This window comes from Aplysia californica, unplaced genomic scaffold, assembly GCF_000002075.1.
Source record: "Aplysia californica isolate F4 #8 unplaced genomic scaffold, AplCal3.0 scaffold00002, whole genome shotgun sequence".
In the NCBI taxonomy this organism is placed as follows: domain Eukaryota; kingdom Metazoa; phylum Mollusca; class Gastropoda; order Aplysiida; family Aplysiidae; genus Aplysia; species Aplysia californica.
This window is the reverse complement of record NW_004797272.1, coordinates 3,235,809-3,259,600: the sequence shown is the minus strand read 5'-3', so window position 1 is coordinate 3,259,600 and position 23,792 is coordinate 3,235,809. Positions and strand designations below refer to the sequence as shown.

The window sequence follows — 23,792 nt, the reverse complement described above, 5'->3', positions numbered from 1 at the left end:
GTGTGTGTATGTGTGTGTTTGTGTGTGTGTGTGTGTGTGTGTGTAAAACAGAGACTTGGGCTGCTCAGACCAGTAATGGTATTTAGGTATTTACATGTACTCATTCCATGCTAAGCCACTAAGTATTGTTGATAAAGAATACAGTGAGTGTTTCAATCCATGATGTATCGCTGATATGTCAATCATCATTTTGTTTCATGTCATACTTCGGCTGTGAATGTCGTTTTATTTTCTGTCATTATTTATTTCAGTAAATGCCTTTTCATAATCCTTATTCTTTTTCCTTTATTTTGGAGTATAATGTCACCACATGTGATAAAATATAAACAAAACAATAGCCTTCAAAGTGAGCAACCCAATAGGCTTGTAGGATCATTGACCTCATGGTACGGAATGAGTTAAGAGCTTCATTTTTCAATTTGTAAAGCAGTTATATCCTATGACATTACTAAGAAGAGCACTTGCAAATGAAATTGAGAAGAGGACCAAAAAAATGTAGTCTCTTTACTTCTTGATAGACTAATGTGAGAAAAAAAAACGTCAATAGAGCAAAAGTGAACCAACAAACATGGGAATATAAAATGAAAACGCGACACTCACTTTAACCTTGAGCTGTCTGCTTGGTAGGTCAGTGTAGGCCAGATCCCAATCTTCACAGGCCCAGTCCCTCTGAGAGAGGATTGTCTCCACCACCAGCAGGTCTGATATAGCATCACCCACCGTCTGAAACCAAGAAAAAGTGTTCAGCTCTAAGATGCCAGTCAACCTGCAATTGTTTCATCCTTTAAGTCAAAATAGCCATTCTTCGAAGCTTAACCATCATTGGGTGGGTGGGGTTCTTGTTTCCATATCATCCTGTTTGTTGATAAAACTTTTGAGCTACATATAGAAGCTGATATTCTTTGTAAGCCCTTTTTCCCCTGAGAACCTACAATTATTGGCAAAGGTAAGGGGGTCAGTGGCCAGAATTTTAACTCTTTTTATCCGGGCTACGAGTATTCTCGGAACAGCGATACGGTCACGTCAAAGAAGCTAGTTCTGCTTGTAATTACCAAAATACGCAAATACGGCGATGCTAGCTCTGCCTGAATATTTTAATTTTCGATGGGTGTAGAAGCTTGAAAGTTGTCTCGAAAAAGCACATTCCCGACCGACGAAGTACTTTTTGAAGTGGCGCTGGGTTGTGAGGGGGAATGATACTAATTTGATGAAAGTGGCACTGAAATAATCCGTTTTGGATGATAAGAAACAGGACTTAGACTCATCTAATAGCGATTTCGATTATGGTGAAGGGGTCGGTGCTGGAATTCGTGCTTGATGGGTAGGGCTAGATCTAGATCTATAAAATCCAATGGGACGTCGTGGGCGCGGCAATCAGGGTCAAGTTCGAGGGTGGAATACACCTCAAAATCTACATTGTGCTATTGGTGTATTTCCTAACCACACACATTTACAAAAACTACATTCAATTTCTAACGTAACTGCCAAATTTCCTTAAAACCTCAGAATAAATGTAAGAAATATAGCACTTTGAACTATACGCACTGACTTCCGACTCATACGGCGCGGCGGCCCCAGGATGGGTACAGAGTCCGTGGCGGTACGGCTAGGATAAAAAGAGTTAAGAACAAAAGCTTTCTGAGACGCCAACGTGAAAATGGTCTTAGCTCAAAAAGTTAACACTCCCTTTACAATCCATACACTATGTGCAGAATGCCAGCAAACTCCAATCAGAAGCTAACATTCTTATATGTGAAGATGAAGAGGACTCTTGACCAACTGAAATCAGTTAACTAAGAAAAAGTCTCTGGAGCAGCTGGGGTACTGTAAAGTGTTGGCTGTAAAGTAGCTGAACAAAGAACTCAAAATGCAGTGCATGAACTTGTCTCTGGATCTGTTGAAACTGTGTGGAGAATGCGGCGGCGTTGTCCTGGGAGAGGGTGGGGTCATCAAGGGAGCTAATGACCCCTTGGCAGTGAATAATATTATATAGCAGGTCATGAGAGTTGGACACATAGGTATCTTTCTTCAGGAGTAGCAATTACAGCAGCAGCAGTAACAACTTTCAAGTGTTTTTTTTTTTTCCACCATACCAATACCTCACAATCTTATGTCATATATACATAACTAAGATCTGGCATCCATAAAAATAGGACCTGAGACCAAAAAAAAACCCGAACTGACTTGTGCAAATTACAGCACTCAAGAATAAAAAAGAGACTCCGTAACATGGAAACATCCACTGTCACAGCAATTCCAAAAAGATTACAGTTAAATAATCAGGGAAGAAATTGGTGGCCACTGTGTTCTGGGATGCCAAAAGTGTTCTGCTTTTTAATATTTCTATTGCCTGGGTATACTGTAAATGTGACAAATTATTAAGAAACACTTGACAAGTTTCCAGAAGCTGTATGTCGAAAAGACTAAGGCATCTGTGAAAAGGCATTATTTTCCAACATGCATATGAGACTCTGTACAGACAAGGTAAACCTGATAAAAAACTGAATCCACAGGTAGCCTACATCTGAAGGGCACTGCTGCGTTCTTTACATGATCCTGACCCTGCTCAAGGCTTTCATCTTTTCCAGCGCCAAAAGTGTTATTAAGCAGGGAAGAGGCCCACAGAAAAAGATCATCTTATTTCAGAGGTCTAAAATTGGCTGTGCTCTCATGAGCCAGTGGAAAAAATGCATGAGGAATATGCTGAAGAGCAGCTGAATGTAGTATTACAAAGTGTGTATATTTTATTCAGATCGATAAAAAATCTATCATTCAGCAGTCATTTTCAAGCTTTGTACATTGTCCAGTGTGGTAGATAGCTAAAACATTTTTATAAAGACACCAATACCTCACTAGGGAGTCAGAAATCACCAGCCCTCAATCACTTTCCACCAAGAATGATATGCTAGCCGTTACACCTGTAAGTTGTAGCTTTGCTTCTTTAAGGATAAAACATAGTTTCAGACATAGTTTTAGAAAACAGTCAATAAAGCATTTGGAGCTTTTTCACTCAAGCAGACAGAGAGATAGAAAATTTTTTTAAAATCTTATTGGGAAAGGAGAAAGAAAAGGAGACACGGAGAAGTGAGAACTGATGCCTTTTAACTAATGAAAGTCAATGTGCTGAACACATACAAACGTGTAAATACAAATGACAGGGAAGGAAAGAAAGGGAGAATAAAAAGAAAGACATAAAGGCAGAGAGAGAGAAAAACAGAATGGGAGAAGAGGAAGAAAGAAAAATTCAAGGGCTGAAAAGTACGATCAAAACCTCACCTGGTTGATCAAATTCATGACAGTCTCTAATTTCACAGCAGCGTCTCTGGTGGCTTCATCAAGGCTAGAATAAAAACACAATAGCAAACATTGTTCATCTAAATTTCTGCTTGACTTTTCATATTTCTGTTTAGAACATGCTACAAAATTTAGATCAGTCTTCACATGGGAAAGAAATCCTATTCTTTTTTCTTGAGGTTTTATGGCTCTGGTCGAGCTCACTGGAAGATTCTATCTCTGAAAATGTTTTCTCAGTCGTATAAAGTGGCATAAAATAATAGCCCTTCCCTCTTTTTTTTCCCCTCAACTCTGATTACATCTTCTACTTACTAACTCTCACTCACTTCCTTCTTTATTTTCATCTTGCTCCCCCCCCCTCCCCCAACCACTCCCTCCTTCTCTTTGTCCATCTCTTTCTTTCCTCTCCCTTGTTTCTGTTCAAAGCAGTCTGCTTCACATAGATAAACAACCCTGTATACAACCATTATATCAAAAAGTGTATCAACGCACAGGCGTCAACGTCAATACATTGAAGGGCACTTACCCAGTTTTCTTTGACTGGTCTAAAATGGCTTTCTGAGCATCATTGCTGAATAAGACCTGCGTAAAGCAAAAGGTGTGGGTTAAAACAAAGAAGATACTTAGATCTAGTCAAAGATAGTAAATAACAAGATGGGCCACTCAGCCAAAAAAGTGTCCGCAGGAAGAATGCTCTTTGCTTCAGATGGCGCTGCAGTCTGTTTTGAAGCTCTCTTTCGTTTTTCCAGAAGAAGAATAGGAATAGCACCTCCTTGCGTGCGCAGATCGACTGCTGTTCATAAGCAGTTCGGGTACGTTCAGTGCGGAGTTTTAGGTTTTTAAAAATATTTTAATGACCTCTCGCCTTTCATTCTAAAGTCAAATTAAACGAAGAAAACCATCACCCTTTCCTCCGGAAGAGGTTTTTTGTCAGCGCAACCATTTTAAAAAAGCGTTCTTCCGAAATTTATCTCAAAACTCGCTAGTTTCACTTTGATTTTTTAAAACTCAAGTAGGGTAACTCTGTTCGCAAAGAGTGCGCTTTTGTGAAGAGGGCGCCACCAAATTTTGAGGACACTTTTTTAATTGGCTCAAAGAGAGAAGTGGCCCATCTTGTTATCATTGATCTAGTACAAACAAAAAGTATTCATTTTCTATTTTCAATTAAATCCATTCAAACAGTCACGATACATGCTCCAGTTCTCGAGTGCCCTGATGTTAATTGTATTCTAATGAAAAAAATAATTTTATGTAGCTTTTTTTTTACACCCAAATTGACACACTGTAGATCATTTAAGAAGCGGGCTTTGACCTTGCATGTCAGCGCTAACCCGCGCAGAGAGGAATACAACTATTCAGCTCAGCAAAGAGACCGAGACACTCAAGAAAAATTATCCCAACATGGGAATCAAACTCATGTCTTCTGTGTGCCATGGCAAAGCACCTAACCACTAGACCACAGATGCTGGTAAATTTAATGATAACCAAACCTATTTTTACAAAAGGACTCCATATAACCTCTGACCAGACCAATGTGAAAAGAAATGGCCAACTTAATTAAATCAGCTTTTCTTCAGACTCTAACCATTGTGGACATTTACACAAATCAACACGTCAACTCTTCGTAAATTCTACCTCAATTTTTGGGAACAGTTTCAGGAAATAATCTTCTTTTGAACAGAAATGAGTGTCGAACTATACATTTTTACACAACCAACTAAAACAAAAGAAAGTGAAAACACTGTATTAGCAAACATATATAAACACATCAACAACAAAAAATCCCAACTCGGAGCAATTCACACATTTGTCTAATCACAAGAGAGGCCACAGAATTCAAAGCAAGTTCAAGTAGAATGATTCAAGCTCAAAAAGATCAGAACAGAAATATCTGCATCATTTTGTTCAACACTGTAGAAGTGAGATATAACACACTTTAGAGACCTATTAGTTGTAAAAGAAACTTGAGGAGGAAACTGAAGTGAAGTTGTGATTTGTCAGCAAAAGCTGAATACTGCTATTTTATTACAATGAATGAAACAACTGCCAAAGATCATAAGCAGATCAATTTCAATTTTCTCATTCACTGTAATAGATAGAAGCACAACCCCTTTAAAAAATGTTTGGAATCTAACATTCATTCACACCCATTGAGACCTCACTGTCATGCAGCTGTGGACTTGTTAGAATCACCCCTAAACCATCTTTTCTGTTTTGTCCTGCTGATGACTATCATAAAGTGTTTCTACAAGTTGTATCTCTGTGTTGATAATGGTTTGAGTTTTCTTGACACCACAAATAGCAGTCTGCTTCTTCTTTCCTATCAAACATCTATCGTCCTTATCTCCCCTCCTTCTTTTTTATGTTTGTTACTCGCTTGTAACATCTCTGATCTTCGGCACTTATATGACTTTATTGTGTTGCAAGTGCCATAAAACACTTACTAAAACTAAAGCAGTCTGCAACATACAAAAATGAAAATCCATTTGATTAAAAATACCCCAAAACTGTAGGCATTCAGGGAATACCACAGTGAGAAATATACTGTACCTTGCAAATAAGCAGCAGCAAATCAGCATGGTGCTAAAAAGTTAACCATATTTTGATAAATAAGATAAAGGTGTATTACACGCCGACAGTAGGCCAAAACAAAACGCTGGAAATACTTACTGTCCCATGCCCATTGGCTTCAAAGTACACTCCTTTGTATATATATATATATACTTACTGTCCCATGCCCATTGGCTTCAAAGTAGACTCCTATATCAAAGTCTTCTGCCTTGTGGTGCAAATGCTTCACACCCGTGGGAACACAAGCTACAGGAACTTTCTGGAAAATGAAACAAAAATAAAATACCGGTAATTTAAAGACATTTGAAACCAGCGGAAGAGTATGCTCATCATTATTAAGTCTAACAAGTTGGGCAAAAGAGATTTTTCTTCCTACACCCCAAGAGTTTGGTATCCCTCCCCCCCCAAAAAAACCCAACAAGTATCATAACATCAGAGAGAAAATTTTTAAAAAGTCTAAAAACACATTTGTTGAAAACAATCCTGTGTCAGTAAGTTTTGTATGAGAGTAGGTGTGTGGGACTGGAAGTAGTGAGTGTGTGTGGGAGTATGTGTGTTCTGTTGTGCATGTGTGTGTGTGTGTGTTTGTGTGTGTGTTCTTAAACAGTCTCACAATAGTGTGCCCTCTGTGTCCTTTGATTCATCAGTTAAGTGATAATTCTGCACTGCAGAGCGCTTTCTTAAAGCCTTCTTGCTGTCCCCGTGGTTTTATGCCAAAAATAAAATCTGAAATAGTGCAAACTGAACCCAAAAATGGGAAATTATGTGATTCTGTAAATTTTTTCACAAAGAATGATAAAGGAAAATAATCAGAAATTATGCATAAAATGATCAAATATTGCTAACTTATGCGGGGTGCATAAAACCACGCGGAGAGTTCTAGGTATTAGGTGGTATATAAATTGTTATAGCTATCAATATTATTATTGTTTTCTTGTTTTCACTGCTGTCCTAATGTGTAAAAATTAATCTTTTTCCCTAAATGTGAGTTGAATTGTATTTCTTGTGCATATAAAAATTTTTTCTTAGGTGTGTGAGTGTGAGGTTTACTCTCAGTAATCATGTTATCTATGTAAAGCGCTCAGAGCTTTTACGTTCATCGAATAGAGCACTATATAAATGCAATCTATCATAATTATCATTTAATTCCAAATTCTGTATCTATAGTGCTTCCAATAGCCGAAGCTGAAAAGTAAGGAAAATTCTGCGGGGGTTCTACCCAAAAAATTTTTTTTTAAATTAGAGAAATCAGCATCTTTCAGTCACTTTGGAAATTTTTGTCGAATGTTTTTGTTTGCGCAACACCTTGTATGTTAATTCAAAAACACTTTTATGTGTGGATTTCACGGTAAAACGTTGACTAAAGGCACAACAAATTTAAATTAACAGTTTCCAAGGACTCTTAAGCTATGAAAGTTACAAAACTTTGGCGGCCATTTCCTTGCTCATTTTATCTCTGAAAACCAGGCGACCCCACCTCCTTCAATCGCAACTATCTCAACTTCTATTCAAGATAAATGGATAATTTTTTTACAGAAAGCAAGGCAAATGAACAATCTTTAAGATGATATCAATAACTCCATATGCTAAAAAATTGATGAGCGCCTAATTTCACTGCGTCCTGACACATATGTTTTTTCAAGAGCATATGAGCATTCTATAATGGATTCATAATTATATATTTTTTAAAAGACCTGTTTGATCGTACTTTACAAGTCTTAAAAAACATGAAAAAGAAGTGATGATGGTAAATGAGAACAAGTAGGCCCTACTACAGCCAAACCCGCTCTAAAGGCCACCTGTCTCAGACAATCACTTATACAATCGACTGCTTCCCATTTTGCCCATTGTGTATTTTTAATATCAAAATCACACTGTCTAAGATGTTCACCTGACTAGGACAACCATTTTTCTCCTGGACAATGGGTGACCATCTTGAACAATTTCAACCGTATTCATAAGTAATTACCATAACATAACTGCATTTATAATTAATTACCATAACGTCAGTGATGTAAGATGTTGAACTGCCATTTGCGTAAGCTGTTTGGACCAGTCCCAAGTTCAGCTTCAATCCACTGGATTTCAAGAGATCACTCAGGTAGCCAGCAAACTGAAAATGTAAGCATTTCTCATGGTCACTTGATTGGATGCCTTGTATTTTTGTTTTTAGTAAGTGTTTTATGACACCCGCAACACATTTAAGTCAAAGAAGTGCCCAAGATTAGAGGTGTTTGCATGCAAAGAAAAGAAGGATGAGAGATAAAGACGATAGACACTTGATAAGAAAGAAGGAGCAAACCACACCAGAGCACCTGCCTACCACCCAGACACCTTGTTGTTAAGAAGTTCACTTTCACTAGTGGTTCTCAAACTTCCAGTCCTATCAATAGTTTATCAAGAGATGGTCAACAGTTTGGAACCTTTGTATTTTAACATCTGTCATTTATTTCATTGCTGAAATATGGGAAAAAGCACTGTAGAATTGGAAATCTAGTAGAAAAGGCGTTTGTTTAAGATTATCTAAAAAATCATAATCTCTAATATGTAACAAAAACTAGAAAAGTTTCCTTTCCTTACTATATAATTACTGATCTTAGAGAAATTTACCAGTGACATAAAAAGCTTAAAAATTATGAAAGCTTCAAATACAATTCATACCACTGCATAGCTGAACCGTAATTACAAATACGGACAAAGATATCAAGTACAGAAATATTCAAAGAAGAATATCATTCTAGATACTAACTAAATAACCAACCTCCTGTATAAAATATAAGCTTTCAGTATAATGTACGTTAGCATGTACGTTTGTGCCAGTGTGTGTGTGTGTGTGTGTGTGTGTGTGTGTGTGTGTGTGTGTGTGTGTGCGTGTTTCTGTATGTGTTTGTGTGTGAGCACACACGTGAGTAAATGGATGTATTTGTAAGAGAAAGCATATAATATTTATGCATGTGATGAGAGAATGTTTGAGTGCATATGTTCAGAAGAATGCGTTTGTGTATAAAAGAATGTGCATGCATGCAGGCATGTATGTTATAAGTAGATCAGTCAATATTTGGATATGTGAATGTGAACTACATAGCTGAATTCCTCTGTGATATCAACAGGGGCCAGCTTTATAATTCTTTTCAACTCGAATACATACCAGTGTAGCAATCTTGTCTCCATCCAGTAAACAAAATTTCCCCCCAGAGGTCTTATAAAAATACACAATGCGGTCAGCATCTCCATCAAAGGATGCACAGCGCATTCCAGGCTCAAGATTGATGCCTAAAAAGACAGAAAAGAAAAGAAAACTGCACTATTATGTGGGCAATGCTGGCAAAATGAGTTACATCTCTCAATCCACAAATGGAGATTGGAGATATCGGCTGAAAATTGACATTGGGGTTGAATTTGCAGATTTTCAAGTGATGCCATCTTTTTCAAATTCGACACATCTTTAATAACTGCACCCTAAAAATTATACAAACTCAACCCATAAATTTTTTACATATCTTTATCCATAGGGCTAAAATCCGAGAAGTAAGTCATTTTGTCAGCACACATGTTATGGTCTCAATACAGCCAAAAAAAAGTAATTAAAAGATTCCCTGTGTCTACCATATTATGCCAGGTAGTTCAGCACATATCGAGAGACATAAATCAAAGAGATGAACGAAAGTTGCAGATAGAAATGAAATAATCAACAGTTTGCTTTACTGCCTTTCCTTTGTCTGTGTAATGTCGTTTTCAATTTTAGAGGCTGAACACATTCAAAAGGACAATCAAGTATGATCAATTCAGTATAGAACTGAATTCATATATCAGTTGAACTACTTTAGGATAAAAAATTCAGCTATAAAAAATACTGTAGGGGAAAAACATACATATTTAAATTACATTTGATTCACTCACCTGCTGGGGGCATCTGGTTGAGTTTCACAAAGTCAGCACCACACTGAAAAGATGAGTAAAAATATTTGTGTCACGACGCAGTGGAATCAGGCTCTCGTCAATTTTGGGCATGTAGAATAATTGGACTCATCTTAAAGCTTGTTCATTTGTCTTGCTTTCGATGAAAATAAATTCATTTATCTTGAATACAAGTCGAGATATTTGCGAATCAAGGAGGTGGGGGTCACCTGATTTCAGATGTAAAATTAGTGAGAAAATGGCTGCCAAAGATTAGAATTTCCTTAGCCTGAGAGTCCATGAAAACAGAAAATTTACATTTTTTGTGCTTTTAATCAACGTTTTTCAATAAAATCTACACAGAAATGTGTTCTATAATGTGCATGAAAGGCGTTGAGAGAAAAAACAAAAATTAGATAAAAAATCACAAACCTGTGGAAAAAAGCCAGTTTCTTCACTTTGATTATTTTGACGAGCATGTGATTTCACCATGCTACCTCACACATATAAATTATATTTATCAGTACCTACTTTAAAACTAATGTCAAACACACAAAAAAAAGCAGCCGAAGGAAACATTTTCATATAATTAAAAAAACGAACAAAAGTGTAGGAAACACTCTGAGCAAAACTATTGAAAAAACTGAATTTTGAACAACAAATTCCATTGCAGGCCATGTTCATATGTATTTCTGAGACCCTTGACAAATATGAATTAAAAAAATTTCATCACAAGTCTGTCTAAAAAAGTTCCATGTCATTCCTACACAACTGCAGTGAAATCCTATCTATGAAAGAGGGAATTAATAACATGCAATTGAACCTCCTCTACAGGCCACCTGTTCAAGACAATCACCTGTAGAAATAACCACTTCCCATGACTCCCTCGTGTTGTTGTTGTTTTTTTTCACACATTATAACGACGCTGTCCAAGATGTCCGCCTGTCTAAAACAATCAGTTTTCTCTGCAACAATGGGTGTGTGACCATCTTGTTCAATTTCGTTTGCACATGTACTTTGATTCTGACTACCAAATTGGAGAAAACTGAGTTCACCAACAAAAAAAATAAATAAATAAATAAATGGCATAAATAAATAATGAAATACAGAATAGTAAGATTCCGAAGGACTAACCTGTAAAGATACACAAAGCTAAAACCCAAAGTAATAGCTGCAGCAGCAGTAAACGTTTCCAATCCTTAAAAATATTTGTTAGTTCCTAAAATAATTTTTACTACAAGAGAGGGAATGTCTGTGCCAACACAATCTCTTTTCAAGCTAGGGAAGACTGACAAAAAAAATGTCCACATTTTTGGACCTCTCTGAATGAAAAAAATTCCCAAATCTAATTCCACCTCAGTCTCATTTGTTTTCTACAACACCCATCATTATTCCTTTTATCCCGTTAATCTGTACCCTTCTTATTTTTTACTTACTTTACTATTTCCGACCTCTGTTATCTTACAGTATCTAGGAGAGAAGCAAATAGGTCTCTCTTGACTCTTCTTACTATGAGGTTAAAAAAAGGTACCACAACTTGCAAGTTTAAACGACATCTACATTTCCAGTTATCACTAAAAAGTTCTACCTGCACATTCGGTTGACTTTTCTAAGCCAGGAACACTCATCCTGGGATATCAGCAGTGTAAGTTCTTCCTGCGCAACTGGATCCTTGAAAATTCTTTTCAGCGAGTAAAATTAAAAGTTTATAGTACTTTTATGCTTTTCTATCTATAGCTGGCCTCCACCGGAGGGCAGTAGCCTGCTGCATGTGGTCAGATATGTTACAATCTCTTTTGATCTGGTCCATAGAACATCAGGTCTAGGCCGGGTATTGTCTTGTAGAAGCGGTTTGCGATACAGGTCTCCATGCAGGCACTCAAAAAGTGCGTGTCATAAGTCGTCAAGACTGACACCACATTTCGGGCACGAGTCGACTGGGGCAGAGCCTATCCTATCTTTTGTACTATTCATAGTGTGTACTGACTCCTGACTTTTTAGTGAGGACCCAAAGATCAACCTCAACAGAAGCTTTAGTTGAAAAAAAAAAGCAAACAGCTGATCTACTTCTTCCAGTCATACATCTAGCGTATAACATAATCAACATTTCAGTTTAAATATTTATGTCCTATCCTAAACTTGATGAAGCAAATATAAATGTAACTTCAAACTTCCTTTATGTAATTTTTGTGCCTGTAACAGCAGAAACATTATTAATAAAACAGACAGAGACACTCACTTGATTGTTCAATTTTCCAGAAGAACCATCATTGACAGAAGTGATCTCCAAACCATCACCAAGGAATTTGCACATCTCCTTCATTTTGAGAGCTCCAACACCATTGGCTTGATCAAGATACAGTTGAGGCCTGTACTTTGACTTTGATCCACCCTGTTTAAAATAAAAAGACGATATCTTACTCTGGACAATTTTTATATTAGATAAAGAGTTAATAACCGTGACAATTTGAACACATTCTCATAAGGTGACTCTCCATTAGAAAACACAGTCAAACCTGCTCTAATGGCCACCTGTATAAGACAATCAACTGTACAAATGGCCACTTCCCATTTCTTCCCTTCTGTATTTTTTTAAACATTATAATGACACTATCATTTTAGAAAGAATAGTATAGGCAGTTTTTACAATTTTACAGGAGAGTAAAAAAACTGAATGTTGTTACCAAGCAAACTACATTTGCTTTAAATATAATAAGGAATTATTAAAATTGTACTTAAAAATAATAATTTGGGATGTTTGCAAAGAGTTTTCAGTTTTTTATTACAATATTCGGGTTTTTTTGGGGCTCTACTATAACATTCAAAAAACTGCGTACACTGTACTTTTAAAAATGATGACAGAATGGTTGGCTATCTTAGACAGTTTCGACTGTATACTCATATAATATAACGTACACACACACACACAAAATCATACTAGCACACACACACAGATACATAAGTATGTTTAAGTCTTTGTGTGTGTACGTATGTGCGTGTGTGTGTGTTTATACACATGTAAATAAATCAGGCATCCCTATCAATTTATAAACAATCACAATTCTCCTTATCATTAGCGACCTACATTTTACACATGAGGTTATATACAGACAGATGCCAAAATGCATCCACATTTTTACCAGATACAGAGAGAAAGAGCAACAAGTAGACCGATAGACAGATTAACTATCGAAAGTATCAGCACCCACCCTAAAAAAACAAACAACCAAGCATAGAATGTAAAAGGCATAATCTTCTTTTCCCTTCAAGTTTAAAGAAAAAAAGGAGAGAGGGAAAGCTGGCCATTTTGCAGGAGTATTTTCTATGGCATATATATATACATAGACTAGAAAGCGTACGTTACGAGTGTATGCGTGTACACGTACGTTGTCTAAAACAGGCTTACAACACTTCATGTTACTATGCAATTTTCAAAAAGCCATAAATAAATTTGGTAGATAACAAGAGTGGAGAGGCACGTTCACATAAACTTGAGGTATTAGCAGCCTGGTTTCCTGCAGGTGCTCCCCTGCCACAAGGTGCTAATCTAAGATAAACCCATGAGTGTGCGCCGCTTAAACCCCAAAACAGAAATAGCTCAATAAATCTAAACAGCTCTCTCAATAACAACCCTAACAACTGTGAGCGAAGGTGAAGAAAGCCAAGTAAAGGCACCCTGAAAGATAGTTCTCACTAAACTGGACCATAGTTCTTCAGCTCTGTACTTCTTCAGCATGGCTGCAGAACACAAAAAGGTTCAATTTGGTGCCCGTGAATTTCAATTGAGACTTGTGTATTCAAACTATACAAATACAATAAATTTTCAGTACAGTTAAAACACTACTACCTAAAGGGACAAAGATTCCTCCTTCACTAAACCAAAGGCCATGGACACAACCACGAGTATAATGTGAATGACAACCAGGCAAAAAAAAAATCAAAACTTATTCTTACCGAGTTCAATTTACCGAAAGCAGCAGAAAGTTTTTGATAGTATCCTTCCTCTGTGGGTTGACCGTACTGGCCCTGAGTGTTCTCACAACAAACAATGAAGTGGAGTTGTGGGGTAGACAGCAAGCCTGGAAAACATCCACACAATCACAAGGGATATCATACATTTTCTCAAACTTGATAAAATCAATCAAATGTGGTTTGATTTACGGACTTGAATGGTACATATAGAAAGATTAAGCAAGAATTAAATATTGATCAATCCATACCCCCCCCCACTCAACCTTTACAAATTTCCCCAAACACAGACAAAATGCAGTTTGAAAGATGGACTTAAATATAAGTAAACAGAAAGATTAAACAAGCTCCCTCATAAACATGTGTGAACTGAATAACTATGGGATCAACAATGGCTGGTGTACCTGATGAACAGTTACAACAACTACAAAGAGTACAAAATATAGCTGCCAAAATAATTACTAAGAAACTAAAGCACGATCGTGTGATTCCTATTTTAAAAGAATTACACTGGCTCCCGGTGAAAGAGCGTTAAATATATAATATCTGTTTAACTTGCTACAAGTGCTTACATGATTTATCACCTGACTATCTAAAACAGTTTTTAACACCGTATGTGCCTCCTAGAACGCCCAGATCATCAAGTGACAAAACAACCCTTGTTAAACCTAAAATAAATTACAAATCATATGGCCAACGCTCCTTTTCATATTTTGCCCCACTTGTTTAGAATAGGCTTCCAAAAACTATCAGAGAAGCAGAAAATCTAGAAATTTTTAAGAAGAAACTAAAAGCATTTCTATTTTCATCATATTTCGATTAGACAGAATCCATCCAAACTGTAGATCGTTGTGAGTTTGTATGTGCGCATGTGCATATGTACGTATGTGTGTATGTATGTGTGTGTGGTGCGTGCATGCGTGAATATGTGTGAGCACGAGTATGTAACACTATGAGCCTTTAAAATTGATTGGTAAATCCATAATATGTATCATGTTAAGCGCATAGAGCATTGCATAAGTGGATATGTGCTATATAAATGCAATCCATTATTATTATTATTTATTCTAAATATTGATATTTTGGACACATCATTAGCTGCTCAAAACACAATAATATCACCAACAGAAATAAGGAAGCAAAAAGAGGAAAAGGAGAACAAGTATATATCGAAATAAAATATAAGACAGCATAAATGTGTATTCCTACAGTATATTTACACAAAGTTAAACTGATCAACATTTGTCATATGGTCGGGGTTGCCCCTGCCAGTATTCCAAGTGGAAGCTTTCATACTTCAAGATAAATATTGTGTCTTCTTCCTCTCGCACCCCTGCTAGAGCTCAGGGAGTAACCAACTGTAAGATCTTCATCTCACAGTGCAGTTGACTAAATGTTCACAGCCATATCTATCTACACGGAATGTAGAGTCATCCCAAGCTTGACAGGTAGCCAAGTGGCATTTTTCAAGGTACTTTTAATATCAATACTGATTAAATAGGCTTCAGTTTTAGGGCAGGAATCAATTTTGAATTTCAGCCCAACAGCAGCCCGAAGGGAATACTCTTTTTGACTTACAAAGCGCCAGAGTGTCTTTAATGCGAGAAACTGTCACACAGGACCTCTGAAAGTTTTTGTTCTTATCTGAGAAGACTAGGTGTTTGATCCTACCGCCTACCCATTCTTGAATCAGGAGGTGTAGAAACTAAGAAAAAAACCCAAAGCTGGCAGGGATCAAATTCCAGACCTCCAGGTTGACAGGCAAACACTGTACTCCTTGAGTGACTGAGCTCCCTCATAAACATGTGTGAACTGAATAACCATGGGATCAACAATGTCTGAACACTGTTCATATTCATGGGTCTTGATAATGGTAGACAAATTGCATGTCTTTAGCAGCTTCTCCTTATATGTTGTATTTTTGGGTCTTTTTTGCCTTGTGAATACAGTTGGAACAGTTTAAGATGGACACACATTGTCAAGGAGAAAAGTGGCTGCATTAGACAGGTGGCCGTCTTACACAGTGTCATTATAACTTAAAAAGTAAGCACGAGAAAAATTGGGAAGTGGCCATTTGTACAGGTGATTGTGTTATATAGGTAGCCCTTAGAGAAGCTTTGACTGTAGTCAGTTTCATCGTCCACTTCAATTGTCCTAAAATTTTCGCTATTCAAAGACAACTTTACGAACTAAGACTTTTCTGAGGATTGTCTCTTCTCAACTAATAATATATGTGTAGAAAAGCAATAAATACAACATATTCTAAAAATGTTTCAACACATTAAGAGGAGATATGTCGCCCATGAGAGACTGGTTGAGATTCCCTGGACTTCACAAGTCTAGTCTGATATATGTTGATAATGACCATGGCTTATGGAGATATGCTACATCTGGGCCCATCTCTTATCAAGTAACATTCTAGGTCACTTACTTTTTCTTCTTCTTCAAAATCTATTTTCCTACAAACTACTGAAATACAAACATAAATTATGGAAATGAAATCTAATAAAAGCAAAACATAAAAGGTCTGCAGAATACCTATATATCAATGAGCTGATGGAAACAAAAGAGTGGTCCCTCAATTAATCATTAGAACAGCTGCTGCTATCAACACCTCTTCCTCTCCTATTTAATGTCCATACTATTAAGCTCCACATAAAAGACAGCCAAGAGAGTTATACTCTATGTCCTTTGCCACTTCACTCAGACGGCAACAGACTTAACAACCGAAAAGTGAACACCTGGCTTGGGTACGCTCTTTTCATAAACAGGTGTTAAATTTATAAATGAAGCCTTAGGAAGAATATTTAAGCAGGATGTCAACAGGTGAAATATTCCACACACAGATCATGCATCAACGAAAGTACTCTTTGAGTGAGTGCCTCACTTACCAAAATTCTTACATGTCCCTCCAAGAGCTTCAATGCCATCAGTTGCAGCCTGTGCTAAAGCTTTGCTGCTTGGCCTACCAGGGAGGTTAAAAAGTCAAACTTCTTTTTTGTTCATGGACGAGCAATTCAAAGCATTAATACAGACTTAGTAGAGGGCCCGTTCTACAAATTCACCAACACGAGAGAGAGAGAGAGAGAGAGAGAGAGAGAGAGAGAGAGAGAGAGAGAGAGAGAGAGAGAGAGAGAGAGAGAGACAGAGAGAGAGAGAGAGAGAGAGAGAGAGAGAGAGAGAGAGAAAAAGAGAGACAGAGAGAGAGAGAAAGAGAGACAGAGAGAGAGACAGAGAGACAGAGAGAGAGACAGAGAGACAGAGAGAGAGAGAAAGAGAATGTTATTGAGTTGGGGGGGGGGGGGGTGACATGTGTGGGACCAATGAGCTGTGTTTAAACATTTTATATACATTTATATGATATTTGTCAAAACAATTTATTTGTTACAAAAAACAAACTAAGAAGGTATCATGGTAAGTATATAAGTAACCGTAATCACAAAGTAAATCAAGAGCAATAAAATGGTAAATCAAAAGCACCGATTAAAATTAAGCAAAGAAGAAAGGTGAAAAGGTAACTACATTATAACGAGACAACAACAACTAGAAGATATACATAGTTTTTAAAAAAATACAGGTTCACTTTAATTTTTTTCAAAAAGAAAAAAAAAAGAAGACTTTACAAGCTGATATTAGTATTGAGGGGAGTGTCTCAAAACAGTGAAAACGATATCAGCAAGAGGTCTGATTTCAAACCACGTGAAATAGCAGAATCTTGAACAAATTAAAACTGCTGTTGTCCCTAAAAAACCCAGTAAGTATTGTGTTCAACTATAAATTAAGTTCCCAGCTCTCAGAAGGTAGAATGTACACATACCTTGTATCCATGGCAAGCATGACAGTTGCGGGTTTTGACATGTCAATATTCTCCGTTGTAATGATGTCCTTTAAACTGTCGGCTATCAGAGCATCACTTGAGCAAAAAAAAATACAAAAGAAAAATTGAGATAATCAGTATAAAAAAAGTTGTTTTGAGAAAAGAGAAAACAAAACATATTCTGCACAGAACCTTATTTTTAAAACAATTTTCCTCACCTGTTGAAAATTTGTACTAACTTCAACTCCAGCTAAATATTGATGTGGGAGAACAATATTATATATATATTGTATCAGCTTGCTATATATATTAACCCTTTGAGCCCTGATCTGAGGCTACCATGCCCTTCTGCCTGAGCTCCTGAGCAATTCATGCCTTCATTCATATCGTCAGATCACATACGACATCCCACTTAGGGTAATCTTCATCATTACCAGGATCTAAATCAGAAAGACTTCAGAGTTACCGATAATGCCCTGTGTAGAGAATATGTGCACATTTTGTCCCAAATTGGCCGGGCTGGGAATACTGTCTCGCTCACTTCTGTACCGGTGGCTAGGCATATGGGCAATTTTATGCTCCATCAGTGTACCAGTGGTTAGGGACTGTAAAAATGCTAAACTACATTAAAAACAAAACATGAGACTGATTTTCTTTTACGATATCAACTGATGTATACACTTATTTTTGCTGAAATAAACAATACACATACTGAACAAAAAATGTTATGCTGTCTAATCAGCGGGATAGAGTTACATTAGCAATCGCAGCAAGGAGAAAGAATCCAAGACTAATTTCAATGATGGCTATATTGGCATTGTCCATGACACTGAATGAAAAAGTGAAAATCAAATAAACAAACAAACCAAAAAACAAACAAAAAACCCCAAAAGAAGGGGGAAAAAAGCAAATTGGAGATGGGTATGTTTTGACCTAAATCAACAATCAAATTAGAAAATATAATAATATGAAAAATAATTTAAGGCATTTCTTGTCAGGAAATGTAAATGAGTCTAATTGGTTGCTTTTAAGCCCAAGGGGGCTATCCCGAAAAGATGCTGTTTTGAGAAAATCGAAGGTAAAGTTTTTACCCCTTGTACAGTTTCTTCAAAAAGAAAAGGAGAGTTTTCTCTAAAACCAAACAAATATATATACACACCAATGAACTTCTCCTATAGGTAGGGCAATGCCCACTTTTGGTGTAGGTCAAGCTTTCTGGAAACCCTCGAAATCTGAGTTAGCCCACTTGTTCTTAAAAGCGACCAATTTTATCCTTGTTTCGGAACTTCAAGGCCAATCAAGAGTGAAAAAAAAAAATGTATCACGATGGAATACCACTAGCTGGTCTTACCTGACATTTACGAGCTGAGTGGCATACTTTTCCCATGACATGGGCATCATCTCCCCGAGGGTGCTAACTATCTTGACACCATTGTCTTCCTCTGGGTTGTGGGAAGCAGTGATCATGAGCCCAGTAGTGCCTGATAAATAAAAGTCACCTTTACTTTAATCGTTAATGGTCAAGACTAAATAATATGTGTTGAAGAGTTTACACCTCTGCGTAATATTTTGCCAGGGGCAAATACTCACTCATCAAGATTAATAGCAAAAATGCGATCACGTTTATGGGAGTAGATGGTCTGTGACACGATGAGAGTACACCGATCACACATCTTTGCTGCTCGTTTGATAAGGTGCGCACACAAAGGTTTTTATTCAGTAAATTATGATCTAAATTAATAGGATCTCAACCAAACTTAGTCCCTTCATAGCAAGATCTTACGGTTGACTTTTGAGTAGTTAAAATTTTGTTTTTCATCTTAGACGGAGACTATTATGCGTTGTAACATCTAAAAATACGGGCAGTACTTTGTTATGAGAGAACCAATAGATCACAGAGATAGACGACAGAGTCCTGTAAATCCCTTTATGATTTAATCTTGTAAGAATTATTTTCCCATGAGTCCAGAGCAGCCACTATTAACTATAAGATCAACTCAGGACTCTTAGCAAAAATCGAGGAGTAGGCCTTTAACTTGCAAAATAGAATATAATAGAATGTGGAGCATGACATTAAAAAAAATAAAAGTGATTTTCACATCAGTTTGAAAATGTTAGATGTGCAAAATAACAAGGCAGAAAAAATTCCACTGCACCAGTAGCAATAAAAACAAGGTGGAAATTCTCAATTAAAAAATTGATGTTTTTTTACTAAGTCTCAGCTTGTTCTTAGTCTCATTAAATTTTTTTTTAGCTAGCCATATAACAGAATTATTAAAGAAAAATACTAGACCAGAAACATAAGAGTTGCTGTTTATTCAGTCATAATACCAGGACATAGCCAGCAGTTGTAGGTTTTTCTAACAATGAGCATATAGTATTGGACTAACTTTAGACTTTAGAACATTCTTTTCATTCTCGAAATTAGCTGAGACCAATTAAGATTTTCCATTTGACTTGTGTATAGTAAGCTCAGTCAGTAGACTAATAATGATTAAAGTTAGGCTGTGTGCACCAAGTCAGTGGTCATTTTCCACTGTTTGTGGTTCAAACTTTCTTCCACGTAAAATCATATTTTCTTAGGAAAACAGTGGGCAATTAATATAGAACACTAGGAAGAGTTATCTCTGAAGCGGTTTTGATCCATGCAAAGTAAGCAGTCTTTTATTTTTAAATGAGTATAGACACAGGCTCTGCAAGTCCAAAAAGTAGTTCAAATAGTAACCTTACTTACAACCACGTAAAATGTGAAAAATTAAAACCTACCTGACTTGTACTTGGAAAACACAACTGACAGCAATCCCATTCTGTATAGAACATGGTCTAATTTCTCTGCCCTGAAAAATAAATACACAATACTAAGAAGATGTCTTTGATTCTCTTAAAAAGCATAATCAGTGCAGTCTATTCTATCAGATATTCAGTACCGATTAAAATGTATTTATGCCATGTCAAACTGGGTTGTTAGAGTAAATTTTCCTTTCACACCCAATCAAAATATACACTGCTTTTGGGGGCAAAACCAACCTATACTATACGTGGGAGCACAACACAATTATCATCATGACCATTAAAACTATCACAAGAGTAAATCAATTGTTTACCAGAAAAGTTAATCTCAAACCTTGCAAGGCATCAAATCATGCTCAGTGCAGGGCAGCTTACTCCCCTGAAACCTAAAAGATTCATGGGTGGGGTGGGGGTGGGGAGAAGCCATCCTGAAACCCCCCAGTTTGTGATAAAATACGTGAAATGAAATATTGAACGGGGATAGACTCTAGATCTATATCTAGAATCTAGATTCTACAGTCAAAATTCACGTAAAAGTTAAAAATTGCGAAGTGACTATTCGGACTCGAGTCTGAATATCAAAAAATGTTATTCGGACTCTCATTCTTGTCCAGCATGACATCACTTCCGACTTCCTGTGACTCCGGCTTCCTGTCCTGCCTCACTCGTGACTCGCCTCAGGCTGGGTAGAGACCGGGATCACTTCCGGCAAAATGGCGTTAAATTGTGCTGGAGCCGAGTTTTGATCTTATAATGAATTTGAGGCGGGCCTGAAAAGTTATAGCGCTTCTAATAAATGTTTATTTGTCAAGAGGTCATCAGAAGCAATTAAAAATGGCTCGTTAGCGTGTGTCGGGGTCGGATGGGCGGCCTGCACACGTGTGGCTGTGTGTGCGTGTCGGGGTAGGGGGGCACTATCGGTCCGAGCATTGAACGTAGCATACGCGTCAGTCTCCCCCCCCCCTCCCCCCACACGGCAACTGATCATTATTACATTTACAATAATAAGCTAGTCTTGATGCAGATCTACGTGATTGAATTGTGCGCTGGTCTATGGAATCAAAAGTTGCCGTATGCTCGGCTCTACACAGCAACACAATTTTTTCTTGGTAAACAATCGAGATGACACAGGCTTGTGTATTTGAACGAATCGGTCTTTTTTTTTTTGCACAGCTCATAATATGCAGGTGCCAGGTGATCTGCTAATCTTCAATTTTAACTTTTTCTACAACAAAGAAAGTGGGAAACATGGGGAGCGGGGTTGTATCATTGAGTCGGCGGGCATCGGATTGGCAGATAAGGTGTGGGGGAAACTAAAAAATGGCGGAAAATTGGAAGCACTGAACGTTAGATCTATAGAAAGAAGACACTTCCTTTTTTCCGGACCCGTGTCCGAATAAAAATTTTTCATATTCGGACTCAAGTTCGAATATGAATTTTTTTTTATTCGGACTCGAGTTCGAATATGAAAAAATGTTATTCGGACTCAAGTCCGAATAATGATGGCCTAAAAATTGACCCCAAAAAAGCGCTAGATCTCTAGATCTAGACCTATATATATATGAACGCTGTGAAAGTAAAATAATACCCTTATAAATAATAAGTTATTTAAAAAAATGATAGATCTAGATCTAGAATCTAGATCTAGATCTAGATCTATAAAGAGTGATAATTTGGGCTTTCACAACCACAACGCCTCCAATCATCCAAATAAGGTTGGGTTTTTTAAAGGTGTTTTTTTTTGGGGGGGGGGGCAGGCTTTACCTTACCCAAGACCCAGTCTACAATCTTGCCAAACACGAGAGACCATGAATCTCTGCGTTCTTGGCCTTTTCTTTTGAAAGTTAAGGCTGTGGTCAGTTGAGACTTCGGCCCGGACATTTTGCAGACCGTGCCGTGCGACTGCCGGCCGGTCGACCGGCAACAATCAGAACCAGGAACTTTGTCGGAAGAACTCGATAAAGAAGACAGAAGTTAGCTAACAAAAATGAATCAATGGCACTATCAAAAAGCAAAAACTAATATTCACCTCATCCGAAATCCAGCAGTACCATAACTAAGCTCCTGTTCCAAGGAACGAGGATGTTTTTGTGCTTCGTTGACAGCTCTCGACAACGCATCCATGTTTAGCACAGTTGGCAATGTAAATACCAGGCAAGATCTAGGCCCTAAATAGGCTACCAGAGTGTCCTCCCTTTTACTCGGTGACCAAAGAACTGCCGGTGACGAGGTAATAAGTGTTTATTAGCAGAAGAAGACGAAGAAAAAAACGACAATCACAACTGGAAAAAAAAAGACAAAAACAAATCTTTGACTTTGAAAGTTATTTATTAGTTGATGATTGAAATAGATTCTACATGTATTTTGACTGGTATAATTTTATTGGCAGAATAAACTGTTTTAAAAGGCGTTTCAAAGATACACTTTTTTGAGTAATAAGAGCAAGAAATTGACAAACATGCAGATCTATGCCCTATTTATCGGCTCAGATCAGAGCTTCTGTCCAACACTATTTTTTATAAATAAAAAAACCACGCCGCTCCACCCGTCCCTGAACTCCATTTTACACTGAACACACACACACATACACACACACACACATTCAGTCACTCTGCAAGAGAATGACATAGTAATGCATGTAGATCTAGATTTTGTATCAGCAGGAAAATGCGGGAATATGGTATCGCAATTTGCCAATAAGGGATCGATACAAATATGTCTCTTGGTGATGATTATGATTACTTCACTTCATGGTCTCGGTGTCTCGCCGAGAGAAAATGGGAAGAGATCAACAACAATAGTTCTAGGCCTAGCAGAGAGCGAAATATTTCGGCTCGAATCAGGCTGGAGCAAGACTATCTTCATTTTATAACTGAGTTTAGGAAAGTATTACTCTCAAGTAAATTGCAGGGCAGTGGTTGTGACTTTGCATTTACCAAGCACTAACAGTAGCCAACAAAAATGTCGGACGATGAGTTCATGTGTGGAGATGACGAGGAGGAATACGACTTGGTAAGTGAAAGTGTCGAGTCCAAGTTGAATCTCAAAAACTAGACTGAGACTTTAACTAATGTCTAGATCTAGATCTAGAATCTAGATCTTGATAGAATAGATCTACTTATTAGTATTATTATGGTATCATTTTAGTTTCACTACCGACTCATGCTCAGGTGTGTAGATGGTGATCTTATAGTTCCGTTCGTTCGTTATAAGTCCATGATCCATGTGTTTACATCCAGAGAAGAAATCCAGAAGTCTTGATGACCAAACACTATTTGAAATAGGCTGCACAAAGAGCAGGGATGCAACCTAACTGCAAAACATCAAAGTAGTGCCCCCCTGAATCCCCCCACCTCCATATTTTTATCTAAGTGCCTATTTCTCCGAACGTTCGGAGAAATAGTGCCGATCTTTATTTCTCCGAACGGTTTCCGGCTTCCGGTCTCGTGATTTT

At 37.3% G+C, this 23,792-nt stretch overlaps 2 protein-coding genes across 3 annotated transcripts in view; one reads left to right on the top strand and one right to left on the bottom strand.

Moving 5' to 3' along the window:
• The window catches only part of LOC101859985 (phosphoacetylglucosamine mutase), a 27,963-nt gene extending 5,338 nt beyond the window's left edge, over positions 1-22,625 (bottom strand). The window contains exons 1-14 of the mRNA XM_005089014.3: positions 22,368-22,625; positions 20,315-20,385; positions 18,900-19,029; positions 17,549-17,644; positions 16,623-16,696; positions 13,717-13,841; positions 12,002-12,154; positions 9,766-9,808; positions 9,014-9,138; positions 7,865-7,978; positions 6,023-6,124; positions 3,821-3,876; positions 3,277-3,340; positions 601-723 (exon numbers count right to left, since the gene is read on the bottom strand). Coding sequence (XP_005089071.1) covers positions 601-723; positions 3,277-3,340; positions 3,821-3,876; positions 6,023-6,124; positions 7,865-7,978; positions 9,014-9,138; positions 9,766-9,808; positions 12,002-12,154; positions 13,717-13,841; positions 16,623-16,696; positions 17,549-17,644; positions 18,900-19,029; positions 20,315-20,385; positions 22,368-22,462 — 1,371 coding nt within the window. The 5' untranslated portion in view covers positions 22,463-22,625. The remainder of the gene's footprint in view (positions 1-600; positions 724-3,276; positions 3,341-3,820; positions 3,877-6,022; positions 6,125-7,864; positions 7,979-9,013; positions 9,139-9,765; positions 9,809-12,001; positions 12,155-13,716; positions 13,842-16,622; positions 16,697-17,548; positions 17,645-18,899; positions 19,030-20,314; positions 20,386-22,367) is intronic.
• A 437-nt stretch (positions 22,626-23,062) lies between these two features.
• Positions 23,063-23,792, top strand: part of LOC101859746 (COP9 signalosome complex subunit 2) — a 24,237-nt gene continuing 23,507 nt past the window's right edge. Inside the window, exon 1 of one of the 2 annotated variants that reach the window (XM_005089013.3) lies at positions 23,063-23,350. In XM_005089013.3, the coding sequence (XP_005089070.1) occupies positions 23,300-23,350 (51 nt within the window). In that variant the 5' untranslated portion in view covers positions 23,063-23,299. The remainder of the gene's footprint in view (positions 23,351-23,792) is intronic. The other variant, XM_013090483.2, reaches the window with a different exon arrangement.